The 22069-nt window shown below is 44.1% G+C and overlaps 1 protein-coding gene across 1 annotated transcript in view; it reads right to left on the minus strand.

The window, feature by feature from the left end:
* The window catches only part of ryr2a (ryanodine receptor 2a (cardiac)), a 392644-nt gene that overhangs the window by 126347 nt on the left and 244228 nt on the right, over window positions 1–22069 (minus strand). Inside the window, exons 67-75 of the mRNA XM_041973182.1 lie at window positions 21713–21773; window positions 19330–19568; window positions 19164–19245; window positions 18796–18926; window positions 18518–18645; window positions 17438–17630; window positions 16998–17080; window positions 15365–15522; window positions 15017–15104 (exon numbers count right to left, since the gene is read on the minus strand). Coding sequence (XP_041829116.1) covers window positions 15017–15104; window positions 15365–15522; window positions 16998–17080; window positions 17438–17630; window positions 18518–18645; window positions 18796–18926; window positions 19164–19245; window positions 19330–19568; window positions 21713–21773 — 1163 coding nt within the window. The remainder of the gene's footprint in view (window positions 1–15016; window positions 15105–15364; window positions 15523–16997; window positions 17081–17437; window positions 17631–18517; window positions 18646–18795; window positions 18927–19163; window positions 19246–19329; window positions 19569–21712; window positions 21774–22069) is intronic.

The following is a 22069-nucleotide window of genomic DNA, read 5'->3' on the forward strand; positions in this document are numbered from 1 at the left end:
ATGCAAGTCCTTTTAGGCTGAAATGGTTTCACAATAATTAAAACAGTTTCTTCAGTTAACACTTACCCATGGTTCTCAGTCATATGGCTAGCCAATATGTTGACAAGTTGCCTCCGGGTACGATGTGTCAGTGAATTGTTTGACTGATACTCTCCGAGAACATCCTCACCGCCAGGCTTTACACGCAAGGCATTTTCTACCATCTACTCACATATGGAAGGAAAAGGAAGTTTAGTAGAGAAAATAATAATAATTTAATTTGACAAGGTTACCCACTAGTAATACCCCCCCCCCCCCCTCCTCCTCCTCCCCACCACCACCAACGTAAAAGTACTGTTTTAGAGAGAATGCTTCGGATGGGTCACTCAAGCTGGGGACATTTAATGAGCCAGCAAATGTAACCAGAGACAGAAGTGGCAGGAAAGTGGATGGACAAAGACTAACAGTAATTTACACTGTATCCCATGCTTGCGTTACAGCACAATGAGATATAAGGTTTTTGTTCTTTTCACTGTATGTGGGCCAAATTACTTACATTTAAAGTAAAACTAAAGGAATATTACTGCTGTAATTTGATTCTTTTACGTTATGGTATTCCATCTATCCAATTGAAATCATTCTGATTAGAGATTCCAGCTGACTTGATTACATGGCCACTGGATAATGGGATCCTTGCAAGTGTGAGTGTGAAACTGACATGCCACAGTGTGGAAGGAGTGCTCAGGAAGTTTGTTTGTATGCTCAGACAGATGAAAAATTAGTGGGCACACATGATAACCTAAATTTGCTTTAAATGTTTCTGGTGACCTATAGTCAAATTACTGTACTAACATGGAAAGTACCTCTTTTGCAGCCTCGGACTCGGAAACCTCTGTAGTAGATCTGTTTCTGACCTCAGACCTCGATCCATTTCCGACAGTGGGAATACTTAACTCTTTGTGAAGATCAGTGTCACTTGATGACAGAGAGATGGTATCAGTGAGGGAAGATGGTGTTGAATGATCTAAAGGAGAGAAAACTTTAAAAAAAGATGACACCATTGATACAAGGCTGTTCAAGGGTGTAGAGATCATATCTGAAACCATATTGACTTAACATGAATGAACGGAAAATTCTGACATTGTGAATTGGGATTCAATGTCGCAAAAGGCATTAAAAGGAACTGCAACCAGGGCCATAACCTGTTTCAATTTTATTTGACTAAATGGATAGCACCTCCCTGTCATATTTGGTTCAGTAGTGAGGAACATAAGGAAAACACCTTGTTGAGGGGGACAGTTAAAAATTTTACCACTATGTATAAAAACAGAACTTACCTCCCAATAAGCTGTCACATACAGTCAGGCATATGTTCGGACTGGCTTCTATCAGTTCAAGAAGAACATCCTCCTCCACTGCTGTGTCAGATTCATCAAAAACCTGAAGTTCAGCTGAATCAGGAAGCCCAAACTTACTTTTGACTGCAAGAAGATGATAGCGTGAAATCAATTAAAGATAACTGGATTAATTTTAAAACAATGAAAATCTAAAATAAGATTCACATTCTTGAAATCTCTGTATTGTTATGCTCTGAACTGGCCATTACCTACATCAGAGTACACAAGAAAACAACTTTTACAAGGTGAGCATATCTTCCTGTTAATTTCATTGCTTGCGTCTCTGCAATGACAGACAAACTGGTTTCTATTTAAAGTACAGTTCCTAAAGTAAAAACTCTTACATTTAAATTACTATGATTTGGTCAGTTTAAAATCCCCAAATTAAAAATTTCTGCCTGTTTATTCCTTTTGTGGAAGAAAATCATACTGACCCATGAAAAAAAGAAAAAAAAAAACTCTTAGAAAGATCATAGTCAAGCTTCCACCATGAATTACTACACAATCATTCAACCTAATAGAGGCCTTAAGACTATTAATCACACCAGTTACTGCACTTTGGATTGGTTCAATAACAATATGATTTTACTTGTATAAATTTTCTTTTAAATAGAATATGTTGGTGAAAAAGATTTTTGTTTTCAGAGCTGAAACCAGAACTCAGCATCATGCTAACAGTTTAACAAGATAAGGAAGGATTTAATTATCACAAGGATGTAGTTTTATCATTAATCAGCGTTTGCTTTAATTTAGTAATTATCTGGATATATCTGAACTGTACAACCAGCAGGAAAAATTACTTCTGCACTCTGTTTCATCCATTTCAACCACAGACAGACTCATGGTGTGGTGTTACGCAGGTTGCAGAAATCACATCGGGTTGAACAACTTAATCCAGCTGCTGGAGTTTGCAGTCTCATATTTTGGTGCATCATGCTCCAAGCAAACAACCTATAACAACGGCGTCCATGAACAATAACCAGTCAAAGAAAGTGGTTTAAAACGGCCTCGTAACTGAGGATATAAAAACGAAACTTACGAAGCTGTGTTGCGTTCAGAGACATCTCGAAAATAGCACTATTTGTCATCAAAACAAGGATAACTACTGACTCCGCGTTGGGCTTCGTTTCAAACAGATTTTTGTTTTTAAAGAGGGCGCCGCTAAACTAAGCCTGACAATGTACGTGGGTGACAAACATGTTTCGACGAGTTTACTATGTCCTTTTCAGATTTAATACGTCAAAGACACGGGACATGTAGCTATCAACATCACTGATGGCATATATATACTTAATTTACCATAGTTTTCCTCCTGTCTTTGAAAGCTACATGTTTTCTTAAACAATATGGCTACTCACCTTCACTGATGAATTCCCGATAGGTGAAACCTGCCTGTAATCTCACGTACTTCTTAGTACTCTCGTATTTAACTTTCAGCAACATGATGGCACATCACAGGAGCTGCAAAGTGGAAAACACTCGCTGTTACACTTTTAAAACGGAAAGATGTTAAACAAATAACCAAGTGACCAACAATCTTTCTAAGTCAAGGTTAAATTTCTGCACCGGTACTACCAAATACTTATATCAAGTGAAGAAGTTAAACGCTCATTTACTCATTGGTTTACCATTTATCTGAAAAATAAGTATCCAAACCTTGTACGTGTGATTGCTGTGACTGCTGAGGGAGGGAAAATGATTTAATGACCCAATAGAATTTCTATCTTCCCGCTATTTGCAGCTGCTGCAGACCTGTCGTCTTTTCAAGCCCCGTTTCTAAATCTCCAATGTCCGACTTCCAAAACGCCATTTGTGAACAGTGAGCTGACAAAAGCTATCCAAGAATTATAACCAAACTAATTTGTCATGAAAAAAAAATAAAAACACGGTAATTAATGACTTGATATACTGCCATCCTTTGTTCGTCATCCTAACGAACCTTTTAAAAAATCCGCCTTTTTTTCAATGAAGGGAACGTTACGGTTGCGGGACAAACATTACACACAACACCTTACAGTTGCTTAAAGCGTAATTCTGAACACGTAAATACTAGTACAACAGAATTTAATTTAAAAGTTTAAAAGTTTAGTTGTTTTTTTTAAAATCTCAACCGACGACAGAAACCGCTCCTTGCTAGTCAAGCTAGCTTAACACCGTACATACCAGTTTTAGTAATGTTTGTCCTCCATACATTACATCTTATTAATTGTTGTTATGTATCACTATTGGGGTCTAGTAAAAGCCAATATGTAAGGTTCTTACCGTTTTTAGTGTATTCGAAATATCCGACTTGTCGTCTCGCCATGCGAATTGAGGAGGAAAAACCGCCGTCAGAGACCGGATGTTGGACCAACTCTCACTCCGAGTTTGCGTTCAACTCTCTCACGTAGCACCGCCCCCAGAGCTGTTCCAACACGGCAGGTGCTCAGAACAACACCGAGTCCAACACTGTGCAACTCAAAATATTTTTCACTGGAAAATCTGACACCAGTTAACACTACCAATTTTGCTGTGTGCTTCCAGGCTGGACGTGTTGCCACAATAATAAATTTTGCTGGACGATAAATTATTGCGAAAACGATAATATTGCACAAAGTGATAATGTTGTCATTTTGAGACCATTTTCAACTAATATAATGACAATGCCATAATAATGCAAGTACACTCTTTGAGAGATCAATAAACTTTCATTTCTAAAGAACATTTTACACTGGAACTGGAAGACATTTTAAATAACAAAACAAAAACAATGAATAAAATGGACTCTCAGTCTCATTAACAATGAAAACCAAACACAATAACAACAACAATTAAAGCCGCAAGCGGCATCCATCGGGTTCGAGCGGCCTGGACCCCGCCACCCGATGTCGCCATGACAACAGGTGGTGTAATGCGTTAAGGACCCAACCTGTATGACTCCTGTGAAGTTTGGTGCAGTTCCCATGTATTCCTACGGAGATATGAGCAAACCGTGTTTCATGGCGAGAAGGCGTTTTTCCGTTGGTTGCCACGGTAACACGTTTTCTGCTATTAGAAAGATTTGAATAGCGTTTGGTCCCCAACTTGTCAGGAAGCTTCTCACCAAGTTTGGAGTCGGTAGCACAAATCCCCAGAGACTAGTTCGTTCAAAAGGCAATGAAGTCGAAGATGGCAGGCACCCCGTTGCCATGGCAACAGGTGTTCGATTGACTTCTTTGCTGGAGTTGGGGTGTCACAGGTATGAATACTGTGAACTTTGGTGCAGGTCCCATGTATTTCTATGGAGATATGAGCAAACCGTGTGTCATAGCGAGAAGGTCATTTTCAGTCGGTTGCCATGGCAACAGGTGGTGTAATGCGTTAAGGACCCAACCTGTAGGAATCCTGTCAAGTTTGGTGCAGTTCCCATGTATTCCTATGGAGATATGAGCAAACCGTGTTTCATGGCGAGAAGGTCATTTTCCGGCGGTTGCCATGGCAACAGGTGGTGTAATGCGTTAAGGACCCAACCTGTAGGAATCTTGTCAACTTTGGTGCAGTTCCCATTCATTCCTATGGAGATATGAGCAAACCATGTTTCTTGGCGAGGTCATTTTCCGTCGGTTGCCACGGTAACACACTTTCTCCTATTAGAAAGATTTGAATAGCGTTTGGTCCCCAACTTGTCAGGAAGCTTCCCACCAAGTATGGAGCCGGTGGCACGAATCGCCTCCGACTAGTTCGTTGAAATAGCAGTGAAATCCAAGATGGCGGGCACGCCGTTGTCATGGCAACAGCAGTTCGATTGACTTCTTTGCTGGACTTGGGGTGTGACACGTATGAATACTGTGAACTTTGGTGCAGATCCCATCTATTTCTATGGAGATATGACCAAACCGTGTTTCATGGCGAGAAGGCGTTTTTCAGTCGGTTGCCACGGTGACATGCTTTCTGCTATTAGAAAGATTTGAATAGCGTTTGGTCCCCAACTTGTCAGGAAGCTTCCCACCAAGTTTGGAGTCAATCGCACAAATCCCCTAAGACTAGTTCGTTCAAATATGATGTGTGTAAAGTGCAAAAAAAGGCCAAAAAATAGAAACACACGCCAAGATGGCGGGCACACCGTTGCCATGGCAACAGGTGTTCAATTGACTTTTTTGGTCAGCTTGGCGTGTTAGACGTGTGTGCCGAGTTTCGTCTTCCTACGTTGAAGTAGACGTTCGGGACCCCATTCATTTGGGGATTTTTGGGGTGTGTAGGGGGCGCTGTTGAGCCAATTTTGCATTGAAGTGTATGCAGACCATAGAATATCGCGATTTTCATGGGGCTTGATGTGTGTGCCAAGTTTCACAACTTTTCATGGGTGTTAAGGGGGTCAAATTTGGGGTCGAAGCGCTTAGGAGGAGGAGAAGGAGAATTAAAGCCGCAAGCGGCATCCATCGGGTCCGAGCGTCCTGGACCCCGCCACCCGATGTTGCCATGACAACAGGTGGTGTAATGCATCAAGGACCCAACAAGTATGAATCTTGTCAACTTTGGTGCAGTTCCCATTCATTCCTATGGAGATATGAGCAAACCGTGTTTCATGGCGAGAAGGCTTTTTCCGTCGGTTGCCACGGTTACAGGCTTTTTCCTATTAGAAAGATTTGAATAGCGTTTGGTCCCCAACTTGTCAGGAAGGTTCCCATCAAGTTTGGAGTCTGTCGCACGAATCCCCTCTGACTAGTTCGTTCAAATGGCAATGAAATCCAAGATGGCGGGCACCCCGTTGCCATGGCAACAGGTGTTCGATTGACTTCTTTGCTGGACTTGGGGTGTCACAAGTATGAATACTGTGAAGTTTGGTGCAGATCCCATGTATTTCTATGGAGATATGAGCAAACCGTGTTTCATGGCGAGAAGGTCATTTTCCGTCGGTTGCCACGGTAACATGCTTTCTGCTATTAGAAAGATTTGAATAGCGTTTGGTCCCCAACTTGTCAGGAAGCTTCCCACCAAGTTTGGAGTCAGTCGCACGAATCCCCTCAGACTAGTTCGTTCAAATACGATGTGTGTAAAGTGCAAAAAATGGCCAGAAAATGGCGGCACACGCCAAGATGGCGGGCACCCCGTTGCCATGGCAACAGGTGTTCAATTGACTTTTTTGGTTGGCTTGGGGTGTTACACGTTTGTGCCGAGTTTCGTGTTCCTATGTCGAAGTAGACTTTTGGAACTCCATTCATTGGGGTATTTTTGGGGTCTCTAGGTGGCGCTGTTGAGCCACTTTTGCATTGAAGTGTATGCAGACCCTTAGAATATTGCGATTTTCGCCGGGCTTGATGTGTGTGCCAAGTTTCACAACTTTTCATGGGTGTTTAGGGGGTCAAATTTGGCCTTGAAGCGCTTAGTATAATAAACATTTCAGCTACAATAGGGTCTCGCCATACTTTGTATGGCTCGGACCCTAATAAACATTTCAGGAACAATAGGGCCTTGCCATACTTCGTATGGCTCGGACCCTAATAAGTATGCTGGATAATAAAGGCTGTTCTGTAACAAAATTGCTTGTAAAAAAAACAAAAAACTGCCAGTTAGTATCATTGTATTGAAAAAATGAACAATTATATATAATGCGCATCATTTGTAAAGCTGAAATATCTCCCCTCATCGCTGCGTGCAAGACTGATCTATGAGCAGTGAGTGATGTTTTGTCATATACGGTGGTATATAGGCTGACTGTCACACCTGCATCAGATCCTGCCACGCTCCGCCGAAGCAAGTCCCCTGAATACTGATTGTCCACACCTGTTACCTATCACTGGGATGTCCTTTTAAACCACGGATGGTGGATCACTCGCCGTCGGACCTCGTTAAGCTTTGGATGGACTATCCAGCTTCCCTATCCTTTTCTAAGGAATCCTGGCCGACTCCTGGACTCTGTCTACGTAAGACTGTTTCCCGTAGATTTTGCTTCTTTTCCCTGATCACGTTTGGAGGGAATAAACCTGCTGTCATCCTGATCTGTCTCCGAGAGGTCTATTCATAACAGAAGGTCCGACCTGAACCGACAAGGATGGCATCCCCGCCTCTACATTTTACCGGGGATCCCCAACATTGTAACGGCTTCCTGTTACAATGCTCACTCACTCTGGAAATGAACCCGGCCCAATACGCAACCGAAAAGGCCAAGATTGCATACATCATCTCCTTACTGGCAGGTCCCGCTCTGCAATGGGCAGAGGCTATCTGGCGACAGAACGGCATGATTACCCAATCCTACGCCCAATTCGTGTGCCCCTTCCAGGAAGTTTTCGGACTACCACGAGGGGATTCTACTATACAAGAACAACTCTACCGACTACGACAAGGACAGACACCCATCACTGAACACGCCTTGAAGTTCCGCACATTGGCAGCTACTAGTGGTTGGAATGGAGTCGCTTTACTCACCCAGTTTAGAATGAGCCTGGATCCATCCCTCCGTCTTCACCTATCTTCATATGACGACAGTGAAGGATTGGAAAAATTCATCCAACTCGCTGTCCGAGTAGCCCATCGCACCTCCACCGCAGATGAACCCGATCCAATGCAAGTAGATTCTCTACGTTTACATCCGGCGGAACACCGATGTCGCCTGACTTCGGGTCTCTGCCTTTACTGTGGCCAGGCCGGCCACCGAAGAAACACCTGCCCCCTGCGTCCTCCTCTTCCTCGGGTGAGTGTGGCATCACTTTTTTCACTCTCCACCAAACCTCTTACAACGTCCGCCACATTGATATATCCCGCAGGCTCTCTGACGATAACAGCTCTCATTGATTCAGGCTCAGCTGGGAACTTCCTCTCCAGCTCATTGAAACAACGTCTCCAACTACGCCGTCAACGCTGTGCTACACCCCTCCACATTCAGACCGTCACGGGAAAAAGCATCACAAAGCAATCCATCCACCTTCAAACCCTGCTGGTAACCATCCAGGTCAGCTGTCTACACAGAGAAGAAATATCCTTCCTGGTGTTAGAGGACTCTGCGTATGACGTCATCCTGGGCCGTCCCTGGATAATAAAGCATGATCCTGTCATTTCCTGGAGCAGTGGTGAAATATTGCAGTGGGTTTCGGCCTGCTTTCCTTCCTGCTTTCCTCTTAGACCTCAGCCCGTTCCTGTACGTCAGCTTTTCCTAGGTGCCACAACAGTGGAAAGTCCAGACAGTAAATCAGGTCAGCACTTTCCATTGGATTACAACCAGTTCAGTGGCGTTTTTTGTCCTCGCAGGGCTGCTCAGCTTCCCCCACATCGTGCTTGGGATTGCTCCATCGACCTCATTCCTGGAGGAAAATTACCTGCCGGTAGGATTTATCCTCTCTCCATCCCAGAAACCCAGGCTATGGAGAGCTATATAACAGAAGCCCTGGCACAACACTACATTTGCCCTTCTACTTCTCCTGCAGCCTCCAGTTTCTTTTTTGTGGACAAAAAGGATGGTGGGTTAAGACCGTGTGTGGACTACAGAGCCCTAAACGATATCACAGTAAAGTTCAAATACCCTCTTCCTCTAGTACCGGCAGCCTTAGAACACCTCAGAGGAGCCAAGGTCTTTTCCAAACTGGATTTACGTAGCGCCTATAACCTCATTCGGATCCGTAAGGGCGATGAATGGAAAACCGCCTTCATCACTCCCACTGGTCATTACGAGTATCTTGTCTTGCCGTATGGTCTTGTCAATGCCCTGTCCTTCTTCCAGGGATTTATGCAGGAGATCTTCCGTGACATGCTTAATCGTTTCCTGTTGATATACATTGACGATATCCTCATTTACTCCCCAGACCTACCATCTCACATCCACCATGTGAAGCTCGTTCTCCAACGTCTCCGGGAATATCACCTTTTTCTGAAGGCCGAAAAATGCTCTTTCCATCAGTCTACCATCGAGTTCCTGGGGTATGTTGTAGGACCCTAGGGTGTGAGGATGGATCAAAGGAAGGTGCAGGATATCTTAAACTGGCCCAAACCAGAAGGCATCAAGACCTTCCAGCGTTTCTTAGGCTTTGCAAACTTTTACAGGCGCTTTATCCGTGGCTACAGCATCCTGGCTACCCCCCTTACTGCTCTGTTAAAGGATAAACCACGTCAACTTTCCTGGACTCCCAAAGCGGAAGAAGCATTTACGTCTCTGAAAAACGCCTTCTCTTACAACATCCAGATCCTGGTCGTCCTTTCTATGTGGAGGTGGATGCTTCAACCACGGGTGTAGGTGCCGTTCTATCCCAAAGGCCAGACAATCTATCTTGTTCCCGACCCTGCGCCTTCTTCTCCAAGAAACTCAGTCCAGCTGAGAGAAACTATGATGTTGGAAATCGTGAACTGTTAGCCATTAAACTTGCCTTGGAGGAATGGAGGCATTGGCTCGAAGGGGCCCAACATCCTTTCACGGTACTGACCGACCACAAGAACCTCGCCTACATTCGGGAGGCTCGCCGACTGAACCCACGCCAGGCCAGGTGGGCTTTATTCTTTACCCGTTTTGACTTTTCCATCACCTATATTCCAGGTTCAAAGAACAGCCGGGCTGATGCCCTATCCCAAATCCACGAACGAGCAGAGGAGGTTGAGAACCCTGAACTCATCTTACCATCCCCGGTCACGGTGGGGGCTCTACACTGGGATCTAAATGATCAGATCCTGGAAGGTATGAGAGACCATCCTGTTCTTCCAGACACTCCCCCTGGTCGCCTATTTGTGCCCCCAGATCTACAGATACCCCTCATAGAAGCAGCACATAATAATAATAATAATAATAATAAATTTTATTTCAAGGCGCCTTTCAAGACCCAAGGTCACCTCACAAAACAATTAAAACAGTTAAAAACATAAAACAATTAAAACAGTTATAAACATAAAACAAACATCAAAACAAACATCATGCAACAAACAGTTAAAAACATTAAGATGAAAAGGCCAGTTTGAACAGATGAGTTTTAAGTTAATCCAGGTACCGGTCATCCTGGCGCTTAGGCCACAGTGGCACTGCTACAACCTCGATACTGGTGGCCAGGGATGGCGGCTCAGGTCAAACAGTTCGTGGCAGGCTGTACTGCTTGTGCTCAAGCCAAGAACCCGCGACGCCTGCCAGAAGGAAAACTACAACCATTACCGGTCCCTCAGCGTCCCTGGTCCCATCTGGGAGTGGACTACATCACTGATCTCCCTGCATCTCGAGGTAACACCTGTATATTGGTTGTTGTGGACAGATTTTCCAAGGCTTGCAAGCTAATCCCCTTCTCCAGTGTTCCCACAGCAGCCGATACTGCCCGAGGCATCTTTGAGCACGTGTTCCTAAACTTTGGCATCCCGGAGGACATTGTTTCAGATCGAGGACCACAGTTCGTTTCCCGGTATTGGCAGGCCTTCCTCAAGTTACTTGGGGTTACTGTGAGCCTGTCATCTGGCTACCATCCCCAGACTAATGGACAGGCTGAGAGAAAGATCCAAGAGGTGACCTGTTTTCTGAGAACTTTCTGTCATGACCGTCCTTCTTCTTGGAGCAAGTTTCTCCCCTGGGCTGAGTATGCCCAGAGCTCTCTTCGCCAGGCCTCAACTGGTTTAACACCTTTCAAATGTGTGTTGGGGTATCAGCCACCACTGTTTCCGTGGAACGAAGCCAAGTCAAACCTACCAGCAGTGGACGACTGGTTTCGCCACAGTGAGGAGGTGTGGAGTCAGGCGCACTGCCACCTACAGCGGGATGTCCACCGTTACACCAGGCAAGCAGATAGGCGCCGTTCCAAGGAACACACCTATGCCATGGGAGACCTCGTATGGCTGTCCACTCGGGACTTCCATTCCCGTGCAACATGCAGAAAGTTAAGTAATCGATATATAGGACCATTCAAAATACTCGCCCAAATCAACCCAGTCGCATACCGGTTGGAGTTACCAGCATCGTATAGGGTTCATCCTGTGTTTCATGTTACATTGTTGAAGCCTTACCATCCTTCTCTTGCTCATGTCTCCTCAGGGTCTGGTGTGGTTGATGGTCCTCCTCCTCCTCCTCTTCCTCTCGACACAGAGGATGGCTCAGTTTATTCTATCCGGGCCGTATTGGACTTGAGGTGACGGCGAGGGCGTCTACAATATCTGGTCGACTGGGAGGGTTACGGACCTGAGGAACGTTCATGGGTTCCTCGGGTGGACGTCCTGGACCCCTACATGCTGAGAGACTTTCACAGGCAGCATCCCGGTCGGCCTCGGCCCCGCCCTCGAGGTCGGCCTCGGCATCAGCTTCCTCGTCGCCCCGGTGTGGCTCCTGGAGGGGGGGGTACTGTCACACCTGCACCAGATCCTGCCACGCTCCGTCGAAGCAAGTCCCCTGAATACTGATTGTCCACACCTGTTACCTATCACTGGGACATCCTTTTAAACCACGGATGGTGGATCACTCGCCGTCGGACCTCTTTAAGCTTGGGATGGACTATCCAGCTTCTCTATCCTTTTCTAAGGAATCCTGGCCAACTCCTGGACTCTGTCTACGTAAGACTGTTTCCCGTAGATTTTGCTTCTTTTCCCTGATCGCGTTTGGAGTGAATAAACCTGCTGTCATCCTGATCTGTCTCCGAGAGGTCTATTCATAACACTGACTCTATTTGTGTAATGGGTTATTACGGTAGACCAGGAAGTGGGGGCTCTGTAATGACGTTGTAGGCTACATGTGTGTGTCCTGCAACTTGTGGGGAGCAGCAAAACAATAAATGAGGAAGTGCTCGCAGCTATTATTTCTCCATTCGACTTATTTACATATTTCAACATGAGAATTGGAGGTTTAGCCCGAAAGCTTAGGAAGCCACTTAAATACGCGAGTCTCACGGCCGATGCATGTTGGCAGCCCTGCAGAACATATGTGGCATACTGGCTCGCACAGGTGCTTCACCACGGTCTCGTGCTGCAACATGCTGCTGTCAAGTATGACACAAATAAAAATGATCGCGGCAAACTTATCGCGGTCACTTTTTCTTACCATACAATTAGTTGGCTTATTGCTTACTGCGACAGGCCTACGTCAGAATCAGAATCAGAAATACTTTATTAATCCCTTCAGGGAAATTTGTGTTTCCAGTACAACCCATCCAAGACTAGACAATAACAACATATAACACAAACAGGATCAGGCATACTGAGGCAGCAGCCGTTTCTACAGCGCTCCTTGTCTTAGATATAGGTGAAAGGTAACATTAGAGGAGTAAGATGTAGCTGGAGAGGATAAAAAAAAAGGCATCTCCACACTGGGCCTAAGGGCCCATTATTGAGATACAAAAAACACTCCTCAGTACATAAATCACATAACTCAGACAATCACAACATCAGAAACACGTGGCGGGAGGAGAGGGGTCTCCCATCGCAGCAAGTGCAGACGCAGCTGCATTCTCAGAGCATGTCCAATCAACCCACTGCCCGGGAGTGGAGGGAGGGGGGAAGGACAGCCCAGACAGTGAATCACAGGGAGGTGTATCTGTAGTGGTGTACTTGAGTGTCGTGATTGTGTGTGTAGAGGTGAGCATATGAACTTTGCCCCAGTTCTCCATCACAGTCTCTGCCGCCTGATGATAGTGGGCATCCTTGGGAGCTGATCCAGGTTAAAGTCCATCGCCCGTGAGGAGGGTGGGGGGAGGGTGGGGGGACTGAGCATCCGTCAACAAAACATTCCAGGGAGCTTTTAACCAGCCATCCAAGGCCAGTACTGGGAGCCGAATTTGATAACAGCATTTGTTTTGGTTCAGGCCAGAGCTGTTTCGTCTGCCTTGAGTCTATCAGTGGTCCCACTGGCGACTCCAATCATCCGAATTGTGGGTCAATTTCCATCCAGCCGAGCCGACAACTTCTCCAAGTTGGTGACCACCTTACGTACAAGCTCAGAAATCGCAACCAGTTTGCCATCCAGAACTGGAATAGCCTCCAGTTTACGATTCAGCTCCTGTACCGCCACAGCCTGATTGTTCATAGCTCGACACACACCAGCACAGAAATCCGGCAGCTTGCCAGTGACCGCCGACAGTGTCCGAATTTTGCGATATGCCAGGAAACCGCCCGCTCCAAACAGCAGAAACCCAGTTATCATGAATCCGAATGTATAGATGTCTTCAGCGTCCTCGACAGAAAGGATTGACAGACACATGACTTTCCACACTCCCCAGGAATCCATCACATATCCAGCCGAAAACGTTCCGCCAGGACAAGCAGGCTCCCCTACACCTGTTTTCCGGTTCGAATAAATTTGGTCAATTGCATTTAGGGACCAACTGATCAAATCCATATTTCAAGATTTAAGTTTCGGAAAGAAATGCAGAGAGAGGCTCAGAGAGATGACAGGACAGTAATAGGGCAGAGTGGGAGAGGGAGGGAGAAGAAAAGCGTCTGCCGGACGGAAGAGAAAAAAAAAAAAAAAAAAAAAACGTGTTGTGTTCAGAGATGCTGTTCTGTAGACCTTGGTTGGAACCAGTGCTGATTTGACTTCCTGTTGTCTTTCTATCATCTCCAACCAGTCTGCCCATTCTCCTCTGACCTCTGACATCAACCAGACATCCTGGACGATATTTTCTCTTCTTCAGACCATTCACTGGAGATGGTTGTGGGTGAAAATCCCAGTAAATACCATGCCACGTTCAAAGTCTCCTAAATCCCCTTTCTTCCTCATTCTGATGCTCAGTTTCAGCAAATCGTCTTCACATTAATTGTACTGAGATGCTGCCATGTGATTGGCTGATTAGATATTTATGTTAACAAGCAAAGGGAACTTTAGTTGTAGGTCCCGCAGGTAATTGTTGAAATGTTCGTGGGTATGTGGGTGACTCCCATTTTACTTAACATGTAAATAAAAATTAAATGAAATATCACTTTAGAGTAAAAAACACATAAAGCATTAAATGAGGAAAGAAAATGATGTCTCTATAAAGACTAGAAGCTCACAAAAATCTAAATTTCACTCATTCTTCTTGGCTGATAAACTCAGCTTGGAGGTTTTGAGTTCTAGCATAATCATCCATCCATTTTGCATTAAACCTCCCACATCTAAATCCACTCCGCCATTTTTTGATGCTCTCCCAGATAAGATAATCAAGCATTATAAAAATCACAGAAGAAACATTCTTTAGCATGTCTGTGGTCTGAATAGTCTCATCTGGGTTCAGTTACATTAAGGAATTTAATAGTAGCAGCTTGGTATTGGTCTAGTCTTATTAATGAAGGAATGTATGCTATACCATTCTCTGGGAACCCTAGAGATGATTATGGGTGAAAATCCCAGTAAACACTCCGACCAACAATCATGCCACATTCAAAGTCATGTTAATCCCCTTCCTTCCTCATCCTGATGCTCAGGTTGAACTCCAGCAAGTCGTCTTCACGTCTACATGACTACATGCTGCCACGTGATATGTGTGTTAGCAGGAAGTTGATGATGAGTGTATATCATCATGTTTTCATATCTTATAATCAATATCAACAATTTTATACTGTTATACTAACTGCTTTTAATTCTCTTCTTTTATATACATTTTAAAAAGTATGTAATACATCAGAATGGGCTCAGTCCTGCAGGAGACCAGCTTTTCTTTAAGGCTGCAGGCTTAAAAAATGGCTTCTCTTTATTACGCTGGGATTTTTTCTTATCTTCTTTGTTTTGTATTACTTTGAATCCTCCTCTGTGATGTTCTTACATGAGATTTGGCCCAGAAGATGAAGATTTCTGCCACCATCCTGAACAGCTCCTCTGCCTCTGGGTTGGACTCTTTCAGCCATCTGGCCCTGTGAGACAGATCACATCATTTTGCAGTAACTTCATTCATATTAAAATATTTACATGCATTTTATGTTTGCTCTTTTTCAGACTAACACAATGTTTATTTTTTTTCTAATTTCATGTAAACGCACTGTTATGCTCTGCTTTGTGTTACCAATACAGAGCGGCATCATCATCATCATCAGGACATGCTGATGAGAGAAACAACTTATTTTGTAAAACATCAGCTCTTGCTGAAAAGAGATGTGTTGGAGGAGTTCAGTACCTGTTGTAGTCCACAAATCGAATAAGGAGAGGGTAGAAGGCATACAGGTCTCTGACCAGTATAGTGAACTGGTCCATGATGAGAAGCTCTGTTTCGGACATCTCCCCTCTCCCCTCAGCCTTACTGTGTTCTTCATCCATCAGCACAATGGCCGATTTCTATACAACACAGTGACACAAGATTCTGTGTGGTGATGACCTTAGGATCTTTAATCTGACAAGCAGTGTTTTTATTTTTGCATTATTCTGTATTATAATGGCATACATTTCTATGCAGATGATACTCAGATTTACATCTCTTAAAGACATAAAGACCTGGATGACTCAGATTTTTTTCCTAAATTCAGACAGACTGAGGCTGTTGTGTTTGGACCCGAGAACCTCAGGAAGACTCTCTAGCTATGGAATTGCTCTGGATGGTATTACCTTGGCTTCTAGTACTACAGTTTGGAACCTCAGAGTTATTTTTGACCAATAATTACCCTTCGACTCACATATTAAACAGGTTTCTAGGACCTTCTTCTTCCACCTACATACTATCCCCAGAATGAAAAGACTTCTGTCTCGGAGTGATGCAGAGAAACTGGTCCATGGATTTGTAACTTCCAGAATGGACGACTGTAATTCCTGATTATAGTTCTGTCTCAGAAATGTTCTGGAAGTCTCCATCTGATTCAAAACGCTGCAGCAAGGATTCTGATAAGGAATATCATCAGAGATCATGTTTCTCCATTTTTATGTTCTCTTCATCGGCTTTCTGTTAAATCCAAAATAGAAACTAAAGTTCTTCTCCTCACATATAAAGCTCTTAGTGGCCAAGCAGAATCTCCAGTTATCGGACCCGTCTCTGTGGAACTGGCTCCCAGTTTTGGTTTGGGAGGCAGACATATACCTTTAAAATCAGGCTTAAAACCTTCCTGTTTGATAAATCTTATATCTAGGAATAGTTTGCCATCCCTCTAGACCTGCTGCCGAGGCTGCTGGGGGACGTCCCATGACGCACTGGGCTCGTCTCTGCTGGGGGACGTCCCATGATGCACTGGGCTCGTCTCTGCTGAGGGACGTCCCATGACGCATGGACCCCAACCGGTCCAGGAAGATGGCCATACTTCCTGGTCCTGGTTCTGATGGGGGTTTTCTTCCTGGTTCTGGTTCTGATGGAACTTTTCCTCAGAATGAAGGATTGTGATCATGTCCATACCATTGCACCATAATGTAGGTTGTAATTATATTATTATATTATTTAACATAATCAATGCATCAGTCAAAAATAAATACAATAAAACTATGTAGATACACAATGAGTGGAATAATAATATGAAGATACAAGCCAGATCCAAAAAAGTTAGGTCTTTGTGTAAAATGTAAATAAAAGGAAAATGCAATGCAAACCTTAACACATATTTTATTTCCAGTTGAATTCACTAACTAACTGAGACATTTTATCATTTCATGAAAAAATTGAACACATTAAAAATTTATTTACATTTCACTCAGCGTCCTGACTGCTTTGGAACTGGAGCTGTAACAGCTATAAACATTACATAAACCAGAGAAAAAAAGGAACAAAAATGCGACTCGGCTTATGTGCAGAAATCACCACGTCACTGTAAAAAGTTTTCACAAAGACTCACTTTTTTAAGTTTCTCCATCAACGGTAGGAAGTGTGTCTTTAACAGGTCGGCTTTGGCTTTGCTGATGATTGGCTGAGAGAAGACTTAAAAGACAAAGAAGGTGAATTATAAAACAATTTAAGAAAACATCGGGTTGTACCTGATGATGAACTATATTGTTTTTTTTACTTGTTAACCTATGTCATGCAATGTACACACTGTAAACCTGATCAGTATCTGTGCTCAGCATCCTTTCTTTCACCAGAACCAGAACACAGGGGTGTGTGTAGAAACCCAGCAGCCCTGGATTAGCTAGAATTAAGCTTATGTGTTCTGGTGGGAAACATCAGTGTCTGTGATTTTCACAACAAAGGGTCACTTTTATTGGCAGATTTAAGTCTATATAAAGCAACAACGCGAGACAGTAATTATCCAAACACACATTATACACTCCTGCTTACCAGCCAGTCTCTTCATCCAGGCCCCCTCATCAATACCCAGGTTGTTGTAGATAATCTTCAGGATGTTCCCCAGCAGAGTGTTGATGTGCTCAGAGGTAACAGATGTGCAGCAGCTGTCTGCTTGGTCTGGGTTGCTCTCTGGTCCATGTTCCCACCAGTGAGACATGTAACTGCACAACATGGGCAGCACCACCTGCAGAGAAACAAAATCATCCATCTGACATGTTTCCACTGACTTCTTTAAAGCAACACACTCTGCTGCGAAGCATTACCAAAAGTTAACGTGTGGGTTGCGTTGCTTCTGGTTTTAATTCAGTAGAAGAAGTTGTTTTAACCAGAAAAAAATACGAACAACAACAGCTGTGTGGACGCCTCTGTGTGGAAGACATTTTCATTAACGCCAGCTTAATGTTTGTCAGCTCACACTAAAAAAGCTTAATTACAGCAATTATTACCATCGTGTTATAAAAGCTTCCACAGACATGCGTCCAGCTTTCTTCCAAACAAACTAAGACCACCTCAAGAAGGTGCGAAGGCTGCTCTGAGCATCAGTGGGAGTGAAAGTTGGTAACTTGGTGATAGAGACTTGGTGATAGGAGGTCTGAGTCATCTGCCAATGATTTGGCTGGGAGTAGCTGCTGAAGACAATGTGACCTGGTCAGGATGGAGTTCCAGTTCTGGACGTTCGATCGGGTCCGTTCTGCTGCTCAGTCCAGATAGAATAAGGTTTGACTCAGTGCTTCATTCACTGGTTTATATGAACACAGTTATTTTAAATTGGATTAATGTGGATAATGGATTAGTTTTAATTAGATTACAATTAGTTGGTTTAAACTGGACTGTAAAAATTGGTTTAATTTCATTTAATGTAATTTGTATATTGTTATCAGTCTGGAAGCAGTCTGATGGGGTCAGGTTAAGGAGGTTTGTTTACCCCCAGATGGAAACTATCTCTATTCAACCAGTTAAATCTCTGCCAACAGATCTGTGGAGTGATGTTAATGGATGATTCTGAGGTGATGAATCACCTAAAAGAAATTAAAGCAGGTAAAAAATAAAAAGTGTGAGTCAATGTTTCACCTCCATGATGTGAGGCATCTGAGTGTATCTCATGCCAGACTCTGCCAGCTCCATGATCTCCTCCAGAGACTTCTGTAAGTTTGGGACCAGAGGACAAACCTCCCCAACCGGCCCTGTAAGACCTAAAGCTGAGAGATAGGAAGCAGAATGAATGGGTTGTTTCGTATAATGTATGATAATGTTGAGTTTGTGTTCCAGTCATTGGCGATACCGTGACATTTTTCTGCCATGGTTGTATTTTGGGCGTTTCTGTCCATGCTGGGAGTAAAGTGGTGTACCTGCTCTGTCTTTGCTTCCTCTGCTGTTGTAGATGGAGATGCTGTTAAACTTGTTCATGTGAGGCTCGAGGAAAGCTACAGGGAACGCTGATGAGAAAGCCGCTAAGCACTTTCCTAAAGCTGGCCGCTGTCTGTGGGAGGACAGGAGAGGTCAAAGTTCACTTCTGCTGCCTGCACCAGTGTTACACCTGGTTTCCTAGACTGCAGAGAGACGTCTTTTTAAGATTTCATTACATTTATCTGAAAAATCTTGAGACAATTTTATTGATCAATAGACATTCTGCAACCTGCCAATAATCTTCTCTGAGGAGGGAGAAATACATCCAACATGTTTGTTAAAGAAAATTGAACTATGGGAGGCACTGCACCTCTCAACGTAGATGCTTTTGTTGGTTCCAAGAAAATAGAGGCTGTTGAGGATTCTGTAGCAGGAGACCTGGATGTCATCCACTGGAAGAAGACAGGGACATGTTGGAAAGTTGACATTAACCTCTGCAGCAAACATAGAAACTCAAACTTTCAGTCATGACTCACATATGAGATCTTCTCCAAACATGTTCTGTCCGATGTGTTCAAACAGGGAGGAGAGCACGGGCAGCAGGGCGAAGGTGGTGTAGTTGATAATCTGAGTGACGCCTCGCGGCTGCTCTCTGCTGTGGGTGAACTGGCCAAGTTTCAGGTTCTCCTGAGTCTTCTCCAGATCCTCGGCCATGCTGTCAAAGTATGACTTCAAAGCTGCTTTCACCAGATCCAGACCAGTCTTTATCACCGTCCTGTTAGAGTCAACATCTGGGCTTTAGCTGTACCTGGTCCTTAAGTAGACTACATTCTACTAGTTTGATAACTACTCAAACTCAGAAAAGAACAAACAAGAAACTCCTGAAAACAAACTCAACTGGCAACATCACATCACAGAAACATCAGGATAAGATGCCCCGGGGGCTGCTCCTCCTCCAGGTGGGGATTAGCCAGTGCCAGGGTGGGGGTCTGTGTTGGCTCGGGCATATCGCTGTGGGGGCAGGTAGACATGTTTTGGGGGACAGTCTGGGTTGGTCTGGGGTCAGTGGGACTTGGGTTCAGGCTCAGTCGCCGAACCTGCTGTAAATGTGTCTTGGGTGGATGCTTCTGGGGGAATGCCGGCTCTTTGGCTGCAGTTGCGGTGCATCCTGGGCATGGTGACACCTGTCTCCGGCTCATCATGCCCTGTGGGGGATCCCGGGAAACAGGGATGCCTAGTGCCGCAGGTTGATTGGCTTAACCTCTGGGGAAGTTTCCTATAACTTATGGGTTTCCTTATGTCAAGTCCTACATCCTCGTACCCCTCTCCCCACAACTCGTCCACACACCTATACACGTAGGGTTTTGGGGAGTGTGCATGTCATATGGGATGCTGTAAATGGGGCATCTAAAAGCGCCTCGTTCACTGCTCCCTGCAGCAGCTAGCTCCTCAGTTTTTAGTTTGGGTCATCTCACACCTAGTTTGGGGGTTGATGTATTAACCCGGTATCTCGGTTGGCAGTACCTCCTTCTTTTCTTTCTTTCTTTCTTTTCCTACCTTGTCCTGTCCAGCATGGTAGCAGTACAATGATGGTCTGGCTGCCGTGTTGCGCTGAACACATTTGCTTTGCCAAGAGGAGCTTTATGGGTATAAGGCTCCATCCGTCTTTAAGCATAATTCTTTATTATTCTTTATTATTATTATTATCATTTATTTAAAGGAAGAGGTAAACAAAAGAAAGAAAATGAAAGAGAAAAAGAATGTGAATCAACAAGAGCAAAAAGAGCAAGAGAAAAAAAAAGACAAGGATATACCAGATGCCTGCAACATCTTTAAGAAAACAAAACTGAAAATCATCAGAAGCACCAATAAAAATGACAGAAAAGCTGGAGAAAAGAGAAAAATCTGTCACAGCAACAAAACATCGGTGTGATGGAGAAGGTGGTTCCATCACCACCACAAGTCTTACAAATGATGCTGGAATGCTTGGTAGAGATGACCACACACAATAATTAATGGTTTCATTGAAAAACCATTAATTAAAATCTGTGTTAAGAAACCACCACAAAGATCACAGCCATCCCAGGGACCTCAGGGACCCAGGAGACCAGCCGCCCCCCAAGAGCACATCCCAGCCAGCCTGCCACCAGGATAACCACACATCCGCCCAAAGGCAGCAGAGGAAGGCCCCAGCCAGAGCGCCCCGTGGACAAGGAGCACTGGCCCCAGGAAGCCAGAAAAGCCGCTGGCGACCCTCCAGGAGCTGGTGACCCCCCAGGCGCTGGCCCCCAGTCGGAGGCACAGTTATGTCCATGTTTTTCTTTGTGTTGCTGATGCTTTGAGTTCATGTCTACACATTGCACTTCCTATGTTGACTGGTGGCTGTGGTAAACTAAATGAATTGCCCATATGGGATGAGTAAAATTTTCTGAATGTGTTTCTGTTTTTGTGATTCATAATTTTTCCTCCAGCTTGTCTGCGTTTTTCTAGGTGCTCCCGATGGTTGTCAGCTTTGTTTTCTTGGAGATGCTGCAGGTAGTTTTCTGTTTCCTTCTAGGTGCACCAGCTGGTTGTCTTGTCTTTCCTGTTTAGACTGAACAGCTGATGCTGTTACTTTCTAGCTGGTGGATCAATGTCTCTTTTCTTCACTTTTCTCTGCTGTTTACTCTCTCCTTTCTTTTTCCGCCACCCCTCTTGTCAATTTCAGACCATCATTCTGCTGACAAGATACTGGAAAGCGCAAGGTTTAAAAAAAGGATATGATGTCCTGAAGTACAATGCGTGTTGAACTTGTCACAGTTCTAAACTTTGATATATTAAACCACACTGAGACCTCCTCCCCCTCCAGCTGGCAATTAGATTTTTCCTGTTTTGATGTCAAAATGAAAACATCAGTGTTTAGAATTCACATCAGCATACCTGGCATCCAGACTTTGTCCCAGTATCTGCAGACAGTTGACTATTGACGTTGCATTGTTACCTGGAGAGCAGAGAGAGTCTGCATAAACAGAAAAAAACTGTCTACAGTTTAAAGTTTGGGAATTGTATCTGTCTTACTAAAATATATGTGTTGTAGTAAATAAACACATATTTTAGTAAAAGAGATGTTCCTTTAATGATGGACTTTTTTATCAGGAAAGCATGGTACTCTAAGAAATCCAGACTGTTTGTGTCTGTAAACTAAGAAAATCAACAATGAAATAAAATAACATTCTGACATACAGATCGAGGTGAGTAATAGCCTAAAATAAATATCCCAAATTTATCCAGCAGTGG

Source organism: Melanotaenia boesemani, chromosome 21 (genome assembly GCF_017639745.1).
Source record: "Melanotaenia boesemani isolate fMelBoe1 chromosome 21, fMelBoe1.pri, whole genome shotgun sequence".
Taxonomy (NCBI): Eukaryota; Metazoa; Chordata; class Actinopteri; order Atheriniformes; family Melanotaeniidae; genus Melanotaenia; species Melanotaenia boesemani.